The sequence below is a fragment of the Python bivittatus genome, unplaced genomic scaffold (assembly GCF_059951505.1).
Source record: "Python bivittatus isolate LINGU-HERP-01145 unplaced genomic scaffold, Pbiv_v1 ctg000580_np1212, whole genome shotgun sequence".
NCBI classification, from domain to species: Eukaryota; Metazoa; Chordata; class Lepidosauria; order Squamata; family Pythonidae; genus Python; species Python bivittatus.
The window spans coordinates 5,417,542-5,435,236 of record NW_028277087.1 but is presented as its reverse complement, the minus strand read 5'-3'; the positions used below and the strand labels follow the sequence as shown (position 1 = coordinate 5,435,236).

Here is a 17,695-nt window from a genome sequence, read left to right as displayed (position 1 = left end):
CGTCCACAGACGGCCACCCCCACCACCTTGTTTAAGGTTACAAGCCCTCCTGCGGAACGAGAACTCGGAAATTTACCTACAGGGTCATGCAGAGGAATTTGCTGAGCATCTGTTGGACAAAATTGCTTGAATTTGTTCCCAGTTGGATGCCAGCTTTGATATAGGTGTGATGGAGATGTCTGGAGTGCAGTCTTGCTCAGTTATCTGGGAATTATTTGAACCTGTTACCCTGAGGAAGCAAACAGGGTCCTTATGACTGTGAGCTCAGATCCTGCTCCTTAGGTCCATGCCCCTCCTGGCTAGTTCAGGCTGCCTGAGGGGTGTTGTGTGGTTGGGTTCTAGCAGTGGTTAATTCCTCTTTGAGAGGGGGGTTGTTCCACTGCCCCTTAAGGACGTATTGGTTTGCCCTCTCCTCAGGAAACCATCACTGGATCCCACCATACTGGGTAATTTTTGTCCAGTGTCTAACCTTGCTTTTTAGGGAAGGTGATAGAGAAGTTGCTTATGAAACAGCTTCAGGAGGCCCTGGATGAAACAGATTATCTGGACCCTTCCAGCCAGGATTCAGGAGATGGCATACAGTGGGGCAAAAAAGTATTTAGTCAGCCACCAATTGTGCAAGTTCTCCCACTTAAAAAGATGAGAGAGGCCTGTAATTTTCATCATAGGTATACCTCAACTATGAGAGACAAAATGAGGAAAAAAATCCAGAAAATCACATTGTCTGATTTTTAAAGAATTTATTTGCAAATCATGGTGGAAAATAAGTATTTGGTCACCTACAAACAAGCAAGATGTCTGGCTTTCACAGACCTGTAACTACTTCTTTAAGAGGCTCCTCTGTCCTCCACTCGTTACCTGTAGTAATGGCACCTGTTTGACCTTGTTATCAGTATAAAAGACACCTGTCCACAACCTCAAACAGTCACACTCCAAGCTCCACTATGGCCAAGACCAAAGAGCTGTTGAAGGACACCAGAAACAAAATTGTAGACCTGCACCAGGCTGGGAAGACTGAATCTGTAACAGGCAAGCAGCTTGGTGTGAAGAAATCAACTGTGGGAGCAATAATTAGAAAATGGAAGACATACAAGACCACTGATAATCTCCCTCGATCTGGGGCTCCACGCAAGATCTCACCCTGTGGGGTCAAAATGATCACAAGAACGGTGAGCAAAAATCCCAGAACCACACGGGGGGACCTAGTGAATGACCTGCAGAGAGCTGGGACCAAAGTAACAAAGGCTACCATCAGTAACACACTACGCCGCCAGGGACTCAAATCCTGCAGTGCCAGATGTGTCCCCCTGCTTAAGCCAGTACATGTCCGGGCCCGTCTGAAGTTTGCTAGAGAGCATTTGGATGATCCAGAAGAGGATTGGGAGAATGTCATATGGTCAGATGAAACTAAAATAGAACGTTTTGGTCTAAACTCAACTCGTAGTGTTGGGGGAGAGAGAATACTGAGTTGCTGAGAATGTGATTTTCTGGATTTTTTTTCTCATTTTGTCTCTCATAGTTGAGGTATACCTATGATGAAAATTACAGGCCTCTCTCATCTTTTTAAGTGGGAGAACTTGCACAATTGGTGGCTGACTAAATACTTTTTTGCCCCACTGTATCTGGCAGGATCCAGAAAACATGCCTTTTCTGCTGTGGCTCCCACTCTCTGGAACATCATTCCCCCTGAGGTGAAGTTGGCCCCATCCCTGTTAGCCTTCCAGAAAGCCCTTAAAATATGGTTTTTCTGGCAACCTTCGGGATCCCAGGGGGAGCCTGTGAGGTGGTTGTATAATATTAGGTGACTGTTATTCTCCCGTGATCTTGGCTTTTTCATGTTTTTATTTTGATTTATGTTCAGTGTTTTAAGATTGCCTATGTTATTTTAATTAATGTGTTTGTATGCTGCCCAGAGTCACATTATGTGAGGTGGGTGGTGATATAAATTTGCTAAATAAATAAATCTAATCATTTTTTGGAAGGCCATATTATTCCCTATTCTAGCCTCTAACTTTCAGAATTCCCATCAACCTGGTCACTGCCCACACATTTGGAAAGTATCCAGATTGGGGGAAACGACCATATGCTGTATAATAATGAAGAACTGCATCACACATGAGGTGGAATAAAGATTCTGAAACAGTACTGTGTGTTTGCACTGTAACCTTCTAGAACAGAAAGATTTTTTACTTTTTTTGCTTCAATAAGTCTTTTCCCCATTTTGTTCCATTAGAAAAATAGAAAATATGGTGAGAGAGATTCCTTTCCCTAAGATATACTTTAGTAACAAGTCAGCAATAGCCTATATCTCCAACGATCAATACCAGGTATATTAATTGTTTCAGAATAAAAACAAGGAATTTATGCTTAACCCAAAATCATACATTGATAACTTTTATCTTCATGTTATAAACTGGCCTGAAAACTCTGCTGAGGGGCATATCTACATCTGTTAAATATGCAGTGCAAACCTGTATGTATTTACAAAGAAAGAAATCCCAATTTATTCTTAGGGGAATACAAAACATTTTGGATTTGAAACTGGCCATACTTCTGAGCTCGAAACACTCCTTTAAGGTCAAAACAGATGTTCAGACTTGAAACAGGACAGTCCAAGTTTTGAATTTGAAATGTTTTACACACAGTTATTTTCCTCGCATAAACTGAGTATGCGACTGAAGCCTAAAAGAAAGCAAGTGTCATTTCAAAAGTGTGAGTGTCTCTACATTAGAAAACCTCAGCCAGTTCACACTACTGCAATATTCAAAGGATCCAAAATTTAAAGATAAAAATGGCCAGAGTGCTAGTGTTGCAATTATCTATGCCTGCATTACTTAGCAAGGCACTTGAGAAGTACATTACGATGCAGACTATGGAGCCAAATTCAGAGCCTGCCAAGAGAGAGTGGTGGTTGCAACAGAGCAGTAAAGGCTACCACTCCTTAATTACATTATAGGGATATTGAATTCTGGAGCTCACAATAGAATGCTTTGGTTTGTTTGTTTAATGCTAATATATTTGCTTCTCCAGTTGAAAAAAATCTGACAATCTTCAATATTCCAAGTCAGAGATGCTTGAAACTCCCCCAACACTGGATATAGTTTTAGAACAGCTACAGGTAGTCCTCAACTTACGACCATTTGTTTAACAACTGTTCAGAGTTACAACAGTGCTGAAAAAAGTGACTTAGAACCAGTCCTTGTACTTACAACCGTCACAGCATCCCCACAGTCACATGATCAAAATTCAGTTGCTTGGCAACCGGCATGTATTTACAACGGTTGCAGTGTCCCAGGGTCACGTGATTGACATTTACAACCTTCCCAGGCAGCTTCTGACAAGTGAAGTCAATAGGGGAAGCCAGATTCCTTAACGACCATGGCAAAAAAGGTTGTAAAATCAGGCGTGACTTGCTTAATGACCACATTGCTTAGCAATGGAAGTTCTGGTCCCAATTGCGGTCGTAAGTCAAGGCCTACCTGTATTATGCAAAGATCTAGACAAGCTGACTTCCCAAGTTTTTTTCAATTCTATAACCCTTTGAGTAGTTCACTGAACCTAAGGAATTTATATAGTTTTACTTTATTTTTATTTTGCCTTTTAAGGATCAAGACTGGTAAGGAAACTTAGAACAAAAGTAAGAATAAAATATCACAATACAGCAATTGCAAAGTAATCCATAAAAAAGATTAAAACATAACAATCCCAGCACTTAAGAGACTGGGAGTTACTGGGACTTAATTGGTTCGGACAAATTCAGGTTAAAGGGCAATTAATTTCTAAAGGGAAAAAGTCCACAATTGTTTCACACCACTTACTGACCATACGAGAGCCCTACAAAATACTAAAACTAGCATGCCCAATCCAGATTTAATCAAAAGGGCTGCCACTGATATACTGTATGAACGGATAACTTTTAGTATCTGAAAATGAGATAGAAAGTAGACTATGAAATGCTTACTGCAGAAAAGGACAGGAACAAAATGCGGTCCCATGACTCAAAATCCAGAAACTGACAATGAAATTAACTTACCCCTACTGCAGTTATATTACACTGGTTCTATCTAGTCACTACACTGCATGGTATTTTAGTCCAGGAGCACTTCAGCTAAGTGTCCTCAGGACTACCATTCCTACACGGCCACACTAACTGGGGTTGATGAGAACTGAAGTCCTAAAGCATGTGGAGAGCATGTTGGCTTTCCCTGCTTAAACAACAGCTGATTCTAAAACACATGTTGGCAATCCTCATGCAGCTTTTGCTCCCTCTCTTATATTTTTTTATTTATATTTCAAATTTAGATACTGCCCATCTCACAAAAAGTGACTCTGCAAAAATCATGAACTGGAATATCTGATAATGCCACATCAATGGTCACAAGCCCTTAAGAACATTAAATTGGCATAAACTGATTTAAAATTGGATATGTAAAAAAATGTGAGGGCTGGCTTATGGAAATGTGTAATTCATTTGGTTTTGAAAAGGCAATTTTTTCCCACTAATCAAAAGGTAAAGGAATATGTTTTTCTTTTGTACAGATTTCATGTTATTCTACAACAATGGAGTAACATTATGCCATGTTTTTCTCCATTTGATAATAATACAGGACTATAGGGTATTTTCTCCAAACCAGTAATTTCTATACAACATTTAATATGGGATTATAACTTATGTATTTAGAAGCTTAGTATTTTATCTATGCTTTGTTTTTTTGTTGTTTATTCATTGTTTTCTATATTTCACTGTTTACCTTTTATGTTTTTATTTTTGTAATCTTGTTATAAAATATAATAAAATGGGAGGGGGGAAGAGACTGCGTTACTAAAACTTGACAGTTAAGTGCCAAACATCAGGAACGCAATTTCCCATCAATTTCTGGAGAACACAGTACAAATAAGGCATGTTAAGCCTTTGGACAGGTTTACTATACCTCAAACAGTGACCTCTACCTCCAAGGAAAACAAAGTTGCAGGTAAAAAGGGAAGAAATGGACTTTGCCACTGTCCCTTGCTAGCAGATGAAAATATTATTTTAAAAAGGTCCCCCCAACTGCAAAAAAGCCTGCCCTGTTGTAAGCTAAATTTACCCACCGTGCTAAACCATGATCTAGTTCAGTGTTTTTCAAACTTGGCAACTTTAAGATGTGTAGATTTCAACTCCCAGAAAGCTGGCTGGGGATTTCTGGGAGTTGAAGTCCACACATCTTTAAGTTGCCAAATTTGAAAAACACTGATCCAGTTTATTTGACCTACAATGATGTGTGAACTCAACCACTGTGGTTGTAAATCTCAGTTTATGGTCAGTAATTGGGTAATCAAAATGGTTATTAAAACTAACCATAGTTTATTAGCATAACATATAAACCCAGCCAATTACTTTGGTTACTACTGTTTGCCAAAGTGGCCTAACTTCTTATGCTGCTATTTATGGTCAACAGTGGTTGGCCACTGGATAGTAAAGGATCCTTCTCTTGAGGCTGGTTTAAACAAGCATGCAAAACTGATCAGGCAACGCGGGAGGGACTGCAATTAAAGAAATCTGTGATATGCAGTAGCAAGATAATTCTGAATCTATTTTGATTTCCATGATTTAAAAAGTAAGTGTCTTCAGTTGCAATGTTGCAATTCTGTATGCTGTTTGGTGGGCGGGCAGGAGCCCATTCGCACTGAGGAATAGGATAAATGAGGAGAGACGTCACTGGATGTCCAGCACTCCAGAAGGGTCACTTGTTCAGCAAAAGGAAAGTGTATTGTTTTGAATCCAAAGGTAAAAAGATGCCTCAGAGCGGGTGTAGGCATGCACCGTACACCTCTCAGTGCCTCCTTAAGGAAGCTGCACCTTTTCCTGTGCTTGTTGCACAATCCCAGGAATATACACGCCGAGTTAACAGCACACTGGAAATCACTCAAGAACATTCCTAGACCATTATCCATCTTGTGAAAAACCTCTAGCTGCCCCACTGTGTTGGAAAATGGAACCCACCTGCTAGATTATTATAATTTCACCATCTACTGTCTTGTTTCCCTCCCAGCTATTGGAAAATATTCCATTTTATAACTGAGCAGTGATGCAAGACTATGTAATAAATGCTCTCAACCAGCTCAGTAGATCAGCAAGAATAGATATAGATTTATATAAATTTTCCCCCATGGAATCCTAAATGCAGTTTTAATAACTATACCAGCAGCAAAAGCTGTTCCAAAGATATTAAAACTGGGAAGTTTTTCACTGCTTCAGCACTTCAGGATCCAAGATTAGTCCCTTTGCTGACTTTCCAAAGAGAGTATTGTGCAAATCAGAGAAGAGTTTGCTCTGTCAACAGTTTCCTCTTTTCCATTTAATACACACTGTGGCTGAACACTACTGTAAGAAAACCAAGAGGTGCATTACAGCACCCAGCACCAGTGCTTTATCAGGGAAAGAGAATGAAAGCTGACTTTTAATGCTGCCCAATCCTTCAACCAAAGCTAGGACTGTGGGGCCCATGCAACTGTAAAGGGTCTCTATGCCTTGAGACCCTTATTACAATGTTTACAATGATTACAACTACCATATTACAATGTAACCAAAGACAGTCTTGCAATTTTGCTCTCCTGCACGAAGAGCAGCTTCAGGGACCCCGTTGCAAACCTCTTTTTTGCCTTCTGAAGTCAGACTGGGGTCCGAGGCAGGACCTTCCTGATACCACCCCATCTCCAAAAGAGCCTGGATGCAGTCATTTTTATATATAGCTCTATTGGGCCATGTTTTTTTAACTCTGCCATGCAAATGATCATGGGTATGGATATAACCCCAATTGGGGGGGAAAAAAATCACGCACTTGGAAGGGACCATTTAGGTTATTGAGTCCAACCCCCTGAATATATTCAATAAAAAGGAGCCACTACGTCTCTTGAGTAATTTGTCCCACTATCAAACTGTTCTTATTGTTAGGAAGTTTTTCTAACTTCCCCAATCATCCTAATTATTCTTCTCTGAACCTGACCAGAACAGAATGAAATGAAGGATTACTTCCAGTGATTTGGAAATTATACTTCTATTGAAGTATTTGCTTTTTTTGCAGCCACATCATATTGCTCACTTTCAGTTTGCAATCAATTACTATTCTAAAATAGTTCTCATAAATACTATTCCCAACTATGTATTGCTATCCCATACCTTTCCATTTTTGTTTTCTAAGTTAAGAATTTTATACTTCTGTTTCTTAAATTTATTACTTTCAGTCAATTTCTTTTTTGACCATTAGGAGTGATGTCATATTTCTAACAGGATCAGTCAAGGTGCTTTGGAGAAGCCCATAAACCCAGAATAAAGATCGCAGACCCCTTCCATTGCTTGTCCCCACAATTTGATATCCAGTAGTACCCTGTCTTATTATAGCTTTGATGACAGTCTTCAATAAATCTCTGTTCTTCCAGGTGTTTACTTGCTCCCTGGCATATTCAGAAGTAGACCACTTCTGAATGGGGGGACTCATTCCCACGACTGTGCTAATAGCTATTGACTTCTTATATTATTTTTAAAAGCCATCTAAACTAAAGGTGGTGGTATATCTTGTGGCTCCCCAAAAAAGTATTCATCACATAAAGTAGTAAAGAAAATAGACAAAATTTATCAAGATTTTTTATATACAGTGGCACAGTTCTGCTAGTTCTGTACAAGTTTGTTCTGTGAATATTTTAAATATTTAAAAAGCACAAAATCATATAAATTCATACTTTTCCATTTATTTCCCCCCAAATGTGCATCTCTTAATATTTCATCTAATCATATTTTGTATGCAGCCCAGAGTTCACTGGAGTTGGGTGACCAATAAGTTTAAATGAATAAATAAAATGCATTTTAAACATATTTTAATTCTAACGTGTGCACAGTGATATATTTTGGCATGCTTTTTGATCCAAGAATGGCATCATAACCTTTTAGAGAAGGGCAACATTTGAAAGCTAATTACATGATGATGCAGACGTTAGTATGGGAAGAGCAGTTCAGGCCAGGTGGCATCAGATTTTAGAAAGAATGAATACCCCAAAGTAGCCCAGTCATTTGAACACATCCCACCAACTTGATGGAGCATATTTTAAAATCATTCAAAAGGCTGGATGGAAAATTAAGAAGAGGAAGAAAATATATGAGAAGCATGGAAGCCAAAGGCCTTAGAAGCACACAGTCCCTTACTTGAGGGGAGCTGCCAGGAGAGAAAGCTTGATTGGAGACAGGAGAAGTGGGAGACTGGTTGGCCGGGGAGCCAGCATTGCTGCGGTACTGCTGGAGTGAGCCCTACAGAAGGACACAGTGTTAGAGACTGTGGGGAACAGGAGGAAAGGGAGAGAAAACACAGGTTTCTTTCATGTACAGGTGGGTGGGGGAGAAAATGATAGAAGAGAACAGAAGGCAAGAAAAGTCCTGGATGAATTCAGCAGCATAGTACTGTTAAACAATGCTCTGAGAAGTCATGAACCTAAAAAGGATTTCTGCTGCAACCCAGGATCACTTCGGTTGCCTGTTTTCCAGTGTTTCTTCCAGCTTTGGGGGACTGAGTAATCAGCGCTCTGAAATATCAGCTATTTCCACATGCAATCTCTTTCTTAATAATCCACAGTACCACACATGCCTTTTCCTACTCCTGCATCTGACTTGGAGAAAAGCCATTACTTCAGCTCTCATGTTTTTTTCATACCTGCACAGCCCACAGCACAGAACACATCTACTCACCTAACTTGCCAAGCTCAAATCCTTTATTTTTCAGAGGAGTACTGCTAGCCTGAGGAAATTAGCTAGGTTTGCTTTAGCTTCATGACAGATTCAGCTTTAAAACGAGGAAGCAAGCCTCACTGCAAAGATTATTGCTTGGAAAACTTGCACAGACTAGTGGAGAAGTGTGAAGGATTTGTAGCAAGCCCCCACCCCCGAAATGGTAAGAGGCAGAACAGGAACAGCAGTGCAGACTGGCAGAGTGTATTTATAAAGGCCAGTGCCATAGTAATCCTGTCTTTCTTTTTTTAAAAAGCCATCAGACATGCCTAATGCTAAAATATGGAGGGCAAGACAGAAAGGGAGACAGCACAATTAAAGCCATCATAGAGCATTTTGTCACATCACTACTCCCACCCCCACCTGAAGTCACTGGCACCTTAGCTAATGGCTGTGTCTGAATATCACGAAAAACCATTGCTTACTGCAAGGGCAATTTATTCTGGGGTGAAGGCCACACTTTAAGTGGAATGCCATGGCCCATACTCCTAAAATAATGCTTAAAAAAATTAGTTAAAGACAGCTAATATGATGATTGAGAGCCAGTTTGGTGTAGTGGTTCAGGCACAAGCTAGAAACTGAGAGACTGTAAGTTCTAGTCCTGCCTTAGGCATGAAGCCAGCTGGATGCTTTTGGGCCAGTCACTCTCTCAGTCCTAGGAAGAAGGCAATGGCAAACCACTTGCAAAAATCATGCCAAGAAAACTGCAGGGACTAGTCCAGGCAGTAGCCAGAAGACAACACTGACTCAAAGGAAAATATTAAGATTCCTCGTGTATTTAGCATGTTTCCTCTTCTGTCACGCTAAAACTTAATTTTTCAATTAGCTTGAAGCCTCAGCTTCTGTGTAGCTTTCTCCTATTTGCAAACCTGTTCTTTAGAGCTGGAAACTGTGATACCTTGACACTTGAAGTGGTGTCAATGTACCACTGGTGGAAGAGAATGTATGTGGCATTTTGGAAAAGAGCTTATAATGCCCCTTGGTGCAAGAGTTTCTTTCAGGTGGCTCTGAGAGCTGCACCAAAGGTTAATGTTTTCTGCCTTCCTCTCTAATGTGCAGTCACAAGGAGAAGCCTGAAGCTTTTACCTTGCTTTTCTATTATCTGCTGATAGTCTTGTCACCCTGCTATGCCCCAATGTCATGAACTGGCTTCAGATGAGGAAGAAGAAAAAGATGAGGCACCTACTGAATTTGGTGTGGAAAAGCTAAACTTTAGCACCAACAGCAAGGCAAAAACATGCCCCATGCTTAGGCTGCTCCCAAGTATCCTGGCTCAGAGCTACTTGATACCAATGCAGTTCAGGTAGAAGCTGGAAACTTCTGGCATTTAAGTCCTACTGATTGGATCACCAACTTCAGTTCTTCTTGCACATCTCCTGTCCTGTTTCTTGACCCCTTGTCTAGATCTGAGAAAAACTACCTTTCCCTGGGGTAAGAAATTTTTGCTTATCCTGAACTCTGCTTCCAATTTTAACTGTGAGTGCCTCTGCAATTTACAACCTTAGACTCTTAATGATTTTGCAGGTTAGGACACAATCAAGCTGAACAGAGGTGATCAATCTTAGGCACGTTTTGTCCAAAAAACAAAAACAAACCAAAAAACAATTCTACCACAAACCGTGGCTTGAGGGCTTATTTCAAACCATTAAAATTAAATGCAGTTCAGGGTTTAGCTGCTAAGCTACAATTAACCTAAAATGGAAATTTCCAAACTCCTTGCAGCCATACCAGAAGAGGGGGAAAGTCTGCATAAAATGGGGAAGAAGGATGCTAGGATCATCCGACCCAGTGAACTAATGGTTACCCATGATGTCCAAACACAGTGAGTGACAGGCTAGAAGCAAGCTTCTTTGGGGTTGGAAACCAGGACCAAATACATCAAGTGACTCTGTGTGTTCAGCTTTAAGAACAATTTACTTGGGGCTGATGGGCACTGAAGCTTCTGGACTGGCTAGATGATACAAACCCCTCCCACACTCCTGACTATAGGCTCTTACCCAGCCAGAACTCCCAGCTGCCAAGACAGAACTTCATTATGATTGGACGCTGATCTCACCTGGCTCTCCAAACCCTGGCTGGGAGACTGCCTGCGAGGAAAAGAAGTGGCATGGAAAGGATTGCGGGTGGCGGATTCATGCCTTGAGCTTTCCAGGGGAAACTGCAATGGCCAGCCACAGGTCAGGGGATGGAAACTTTTTCAGGCACCAGGCATCAAAAACTAATGAAAAGACATGGGCATGATCTTGTGAGATTGTCATTTATTAGTTGGGCCTCCATGAAGCCCAGCTGGGAGAATTGCAGGTGAGACTGCAGGTGAGGTAGCATTATCAGGATACGTTTTCTAATTCTTTCTCAGGAAAGTATTAAAAAAAGGAAAAAAGTCAAATCACTCCTAAGTTGTTGGCATGGGTTGAGGGAGGAGACCTTCCCCTCACTCGCAGATCGCAGCATCTGGCTGATGCCTTTGGGCAGGGGACCATCAAAAAAAAGGAGCCAGTTTGGTCTAGTGGTGAAGGCTTCAGGCTAGAAAGCATGAGGCTGCAAGTTCTAGTCCTGCCTTAGGCATGAAAGCCACTGGGTGCCTTTGGGCCGGTCCCTCTCAGCCCAACTCATCTCACAGGGTTGTTGTGGTAGGGAAAATAGGAGGAGGAACGAGTATTAGGTACATTTGCCGCCTTGAGATAATTATAATAATAATTTAAAAAAAAATCCTAGGGCTTTAGGTTATATTGATCTTGATTGATTACACACCATCAGGTTGTTGTCAACCCTTAGCAACCACATTGATAGATTTTCTCCAGGACTACCTGTCCCTAACCCGATCCTTCAGCTCTTCCAACAGTGTACTCATTGCCACTGTAACTGAGTCTATATATATTGGATGATTGAAAAAAAACCCTGGAACATGGCCAAGGCAAACCATTTCTACGATGTTGCTAAGAACAACTAATATGGACATCTCTGTATAGTCACCAAGAGTCAAGCTCAACTTGTGGGAGCTGTCGACTTCCCTCCAAGCAGAAACTGTATCTCAAACCTGTTCAAAAACTCAGTCCCCATCCAAGACTTTTGAGAACCGTATTTTGCTCTGATAAGATTTCCAACCCAGTCTCTTCACAGAAGTTTCTATGACATTGGAGAACTACATTTTCCAGATGCTGTCGGGGAAGAGTGGCAATAAACCACATATTTCAATCCAGTTATGAACCGCAGCCTTAACACATCCAAAGAATACACTTTTCAGGAGGCAGCCAGCTCTGATGGTTGGCAATGCGGATCACCAAGCATCTTCCTACTTCCTATGCTATTGTCTGAGATGTCTGGGAAGCTGGAGGTCCCACCTCCTCTTCCCAATCAAGCTTACCGAATTGATGTCTATCCCCATGGAAGTCTGGGTTTGGCTGCCCGGAGGAGACTGTGGGATTGTGGAAGGGATAGAGACCGAGAGTGGGGGGAGCTGAACGCCTCGCTGCAAGCCAGAGGTCTGCATCAGAGAAGCATTGGGTGGTAAAGCATTCGCCACCTGTGTCTGTGGCTGCTGCTGCGCACTGGTCTGGGTGAAGAACGGGTAGGGAGGAAGCTGCTGTTCCATGGAGAGCGCGTCCATTGCCACAGCCTTAAGAAGGAAGAAACAGAAGAAGGGTATCACTGCAGTGGAATCAGATTTCTTGGGGCCAGTACTTCAGAAGTAAGCACTGAACTCTAGCATCTTTTGGGGAGGGGGGAATGTTCCTATTAACAATCTGGCTTCTTAGCAGTTCCCAGGCTCTGTGAACATATTTATGGAATTGGTGAATAGAATATCCACTGTGAAACAGTTTATTTACCCATAGTTTACTAATTGTGCACTGAACCACCATTTGCTGGACTAACACAACATGGGCTGTAAACTATGACTTAGAGGCCAATCATGGGTTCACATGGCATGCTAAGCATGGCATCAGCACAATGAGTTACAAATCATTGTGGCTGAGTTCAGTTGACGTGTTAAGCCAAATGAATCTTACTGGGGCTTAGCATGAAATGAGAACTAGGCATGTGCAAAATGTATCGAAGTCAATGCACTGGAAACTTAGGTTTGTCTAACTGCCTGCAAGTAGGATTCCTGATTTTTTTTCAACAAAGTACATTTAAAATGGGCTACTGCAGAGATAGTCAGATGCTGGCATTTTGGACTACAACTCCCATGATCGTTAATGAAGTCCAAAACATCTGGAGGGTACCAGGTTATCCATCGTGGTTTGGCATTCCACCAGGATACAGCTAAATAACCTCAAACAAGGACCAATATGGAATCGTTTACCCCTCCCACAAGCCACCGAACTGCAACTGAAGGGAAAACTGTGATGGAAGCGACATCACTATCAGTGGTCATGTACCGAGGGAGTCATTCATCACTGTGGTCATGTACTAAGGGAGCCTACAATGTTATTATGCACCAGCTTTCAAGGCCCACTCCCTTTTGTACCTGAGTAATTGGTGAAAGAGGTGAAAGTGTGGGAGAGACTTGTTGGGACTGGCTTCTCCTCGAGTCTGCGTTCAGTGAAAGGGGACTGACGGTTGGCTGCCGGTGCTGCTGGGAAGAGGCTGGCGTTGTTGTCATTCCTGTCACCAACAGAGAAAATTAGCAGGCCCAATAAGATTCCAGAGGGATCTTCCAGAGGGATTTTCCAACTATTCTCATGTGGCTGAGTCAGAACACCAACACCATCAATATTTATTTCCCACCTTTTCTCCAGGAGCTCACAAAACAGCTGAAAAATGTCTTTTGAAATTGGCATCAGGGTCGAATCAAATCAAATCAAATCCTTCAAAGCAAAGAGGATCTGAGTTTTGCTCCTCCCCTCATCTCAGGGAGGATATCTCTGCTAAATCACTCTTCTCCAAACTGGTGTCCTCCAGATGTGTTGTGCATTAAAATATCAATGATTATCAGGCAACATACTGAATAAGAAATCAGAGGCCAACACATCTGGAGGGCATCAGGCTGGGAACGGCTGTAGTATCTAACACTCCTCAGACCATACCAGCCTCAAAAAACAGACTAAAGGAAGCAGTCCTGACTGAAATAAAAAGCCCAACTGTCCTGGACAAGATGGCAAGAAGATGTCATTCCAGAATGCGGTTTGCCATGCATCCAAACTGCTCACCCTGATTGGCTGTGCTGATCCCCATGTGCGTCAGATTGGCAGTAAGGTTCCCGGTGCTGTTGGAACTGCTCAAGGACGGAAAAGTTGACTCTTCTGGGTCTAGCGGTGTTGGGAGAGGAGAAGGGAAGTGGATATTTGTCAGGTCCGGCAGTGAGCCCCCTGTGTTGTGAGCAGCGGGGATAAGCGCAGTAGTGTTTTCTTGGTCAGCTGATGGAAATATGCTGCATTTATGACAAAGACAGAGAAAAGAAGTGAATATTTTGTTAAATGTAGGCCAAGGCCTCATGATTTAGTGGGATTCACAGAAGTAAACAGGGTGATGACTCCTGCTTGGAATCTGGATCATGACAATTTTATCCTCCTTTCTTCCCAGAAAGTAAGTATGTTCTTCAAGTGGCACTTAGAAACAACCACCATCTTTATACAAGTTAGCTATCTAACAGAATGAAGTCTAGATAGATATTAAAAAAAATCTTTCTAGAAAATGCTAATAAACGTTTTAAAATGTTTCTTGAGAAACCTAATCAAGGTAAGTACCCATTACAGAAACTTGAGGGTTTCTACAAACAAGGTCTCCCCTGACTACACTTTAAAACCCAGATCAGGACTGAGTTTCCAAACAATCAAGCCCAGATTTAGACCTGCTTGTTTAATCTCAGCTTCCTAACATTCCCATCTTCAGGTGCGTCTGTCTCTGTATATTCTATAAATTCATACTTTACATGAGACCATGGTTGGCACAAAATCAAGATTCACAACTAGAATTTTAAAATCATGATGCCTTGAACAAGCCAAAAATAGCCTAGTTTGCACACAATGCTAGAACATAATGAATGGGGTCACATATTGTGTTCAATTCAGCACAGGAGGGGAGAGAGGTCAAGCACAGTAGACTTGCCCTATTCACCCCATAAGAAGCCTCTAATTTTTTTTCAGCCAAAACCCCAATCAACCAAAATGTTCTGGGTTTCTGTTCAGCTGAATTTCTGAGCCACAATTATTTGGTTCAGAGTTGAAATAAAGCAAATTTTCTATTTTGTGCACACCGCTAATGTCAAGCCTACCTCTATTACAATAAGCTACAACGTCTGAATTGAATTATAGGGAAGGGTATTAACTGTGGGTTGTTCAATGCAACGGCAATCCTCAACTATGTTTAATAGGAACCATGACTAGCAGTAACATCAAAAACCATGGTTTGTTAATTCAGGCACTATAGCAAACGTGCTAAGCCAAATATCAAAGAAGCATTATCTTGCTTTGGTTCTCTCCAATTCTTGATATTCCCTATTGAACAGCAACTATTAATATTATTGTAAGCCATTACATTGGACTTTTCAGTTGTGCCAATCTGCTCAGAACACATGCACAGTCGGGCAAAAGAACAGAGATTTATTTTCACAAAATGTCAGATGATGGTCCTTGCTTCATATTTACCCAGAAACCAAATATGCCCTTCCCCTTAAACATACTTGATTCCTGGAACTTCACAAGATTTAGGCCTTGAGGATCCTGTCTGAAAGAGAACAGAGCAGAGTAGGTCAGCATGAGGCACACAGCTGCAAAAAAAAGAAAAAAAGAGGTCATTATATCAAAGAAGGGATGTCAAGGTTGCTGCTGCAGCTCCCTCCAACCTGGATCAACCCAGACACCTGTACTTGTTTATTGAGGGGAAAAAACTGCCTCTATGGAAGAACTGGGAGATGTCTCCTAGCTCGCTTTCTCCAAATAACAGCCAACTCTTTTATGCCCCCATGTGAATGGAGAGAGCTGTGGATGATAAAAATAATATTTCTGGGGAGCTGGGCTGTGAAAGATGGGGATTTCTATGTTCCCCCCTCTCCCTTGACAAACCAAGAATGACAGAAAACAAATTGTAGGAATATGCTGTAATCCATAACACAGAATCCAATTTCTGGCTGCTTTAAAACTAGCATTAAAAATATTCTTAGCAGAGTATTTCAGCCCTGATTTATACACCAAACATACCATTCACTTTAGAAGACTGAAATAGCCCCTTCCACTTCTATGATATTTGCTGTACTTTTACAAGAAAGCTCCACTATTTATTATTTGTTTATTAAATTTATATGCCACCCATCTCCCCCAGAGGGTGACTCTGGGCAGCTCACAATTAGAATCAAACTTCAAAAATAGTTAAAAATATAAATATCCACATTAAGTTAAAAAATCAAACTATATAAAAAAACTATATACATAAAAAGACTACAACATTCAAGATGATGGGGGGGGTAGAATCAATTACCCCACAAGCCAATTCCAATGATGCGAGCCCCCATCAGGCCCCCAGGCCATCTTGCATAGCCAAGATTTCACACTCTTCCTGAAGGCCATGAGAGTGGGGACGCACTGCACCTCATGGGTAAGTTGTTCCACAGAGGAGGGGCTACAGCAGAAAAGGCCCTCTTCCTAGACCCCGCCAGTCGAAATTCCTTGACTGGTGGGGTCCACAACATGCCCCTTCTGCCGGACCGAGTGGGGCAGGCTGATAACTGACAGTTGCAATGGTGTTAGTAGCTCATACAGCAGGACCTCAATTTTGAGCAGAATTAGTGCCAGTACCTTCTTAGTATCCCATCCTTGTTTTGAAAGATTCTTCTCTGTCTCTGATGCATCTTCCTCCATGCCTGGAACCGTCAGTAATAAGACTACAGTGTGAGAAAGAATTTATCAGCCAAGTGTGCTCTGAAAATCTGCTTCCCTGGGAAAGAGAAGTGGGCAGAGAGAATCCTTCCTAGTGATATCCCACCTCCTTTGTTCCCAGTGATTTCTCTACCTTTATGGTTCTTATGCATGCTCATGTGAGAGGTAATGGTGGGGGCAGGCTGTGTCCCCATGTCACCTCCTCAGTTCCTGACACCCCAGATATTGAAGGGAAAGGACAAAGGAGGTCCCCCCCAATTATTCGAACAAAAGAAGAAGCCTCAGCATAGTTGTGGCCTCTGCTTTTATCAGGATCCTTGTGTGCATGAAACATTTTCCTTACAGTTGAGCAAATATAAGTAGAAATCCTTTTAAAGAACAGAGAGGGCAGAACTGGGAGAAGGCTTGTGTGCATATCTATAGCCTTTCCCACTCTTCAGAGCTCATATGAACCAAGTGGACAGCTGTGCAGGGCTAGAGGGGGAAGGGAAGAAGATGAAGAGTTGAAGATCAATTCACTCTTATCAGGAAAGTAAAGGCAGCTGTTACTCAGGTAGAGTTACATTCAGCACAAGGCATTTTTCAAAGGTTCTTATGGGAGGATCATACACAGCTCCGTGACAAAACTACTGGCACCTCCAATTTAAACACCATCAAGAAATCCAGGGGGGCTGCTACCTGTCAGCAAGCAGACAAGCAGTAAGCTAAATACAACTTTATACTAACTTGGTATGAACTTCAGATATGATGAAGAGCACTAGGTTACCTATGTCATATGAATCTTGAGAATATCTGAAAGCTCAGAGATGCACTATTGAATGCTGATCCACTTAGTATATCCCTGAAAAGCAGGAGTATAGGAAGCTGCCTTGGACCTCATCACATTACTAGTCCATCTAACTCAGTAATGTGAATTGTGCCTAGTAGTAACTCAGCACAATATAGCACAGATTTTCATTGTAAGTCATTATCCACTTTATCTGGAGATGCAAGAAATGAGGGGAAAACCCAACTATTGTTTGTCATGATTAATTATGACACATAAACACAGGCATTAACACACCTTCCAGTGTTTTCAATGAGTCCATTTCTATTTTAATAATTATTCTTCTTCAAGATCAAATAT

General features: G+C 41.6%; 1 protein-coding gene across 5 annotated transcripts in view; it reads right to left on the bottom strand.

Moving 5' to 3' along the window:
- Positions 1 to 17,695, bottom strand: part of CRTC1 (CREB regulated transcription coactivator 1) — an 86,118-nt gene that overhangs the window by 13,298 nt on the left and 55,125 nt on the right. For 3 of the 5 annotated variants that reach the window (XR_015797641.1, XM_025167996.2, XM_025167997.2), the window contains exons 6-11: positions 16,489 to 16,574; positions 15,378 to 15,421; positions 13,906 to 14,126; positions 13,224 to 13,360; positions 12,120 to 12,371; positions 8,180 to 8,281 (exon numbers count right to left, since the gene is read on the bottom strand). Coding sequence is in view for 4 of the 5 variants with exons in the window: in XM_025167996.2 (XP_025023764.1) it covers positions 8,180 to 8,281; positions 12,120 to 12,371; positions 13,224 to 13,360; positions 13,906 to 14,126; positions 15,378 to 15,421; positions 16,489 to 16,574 (842 nt within the window). In the remaining variant the exon portion in view is untranslated. The remainder of the gene's footprint in view (positions 1 to 8,179; positions 8,282 to 12,119; positions 12,372 to 13,223; positions 13,361 to 13,905; positions 14,127 to 15,377; positions 15,422 to 16,488; positions 16,575 to 17,695) is intronic. The other 2 variants (XM_025167998.2, XM_025167999.2) reach the window with 1 other exon arrangement.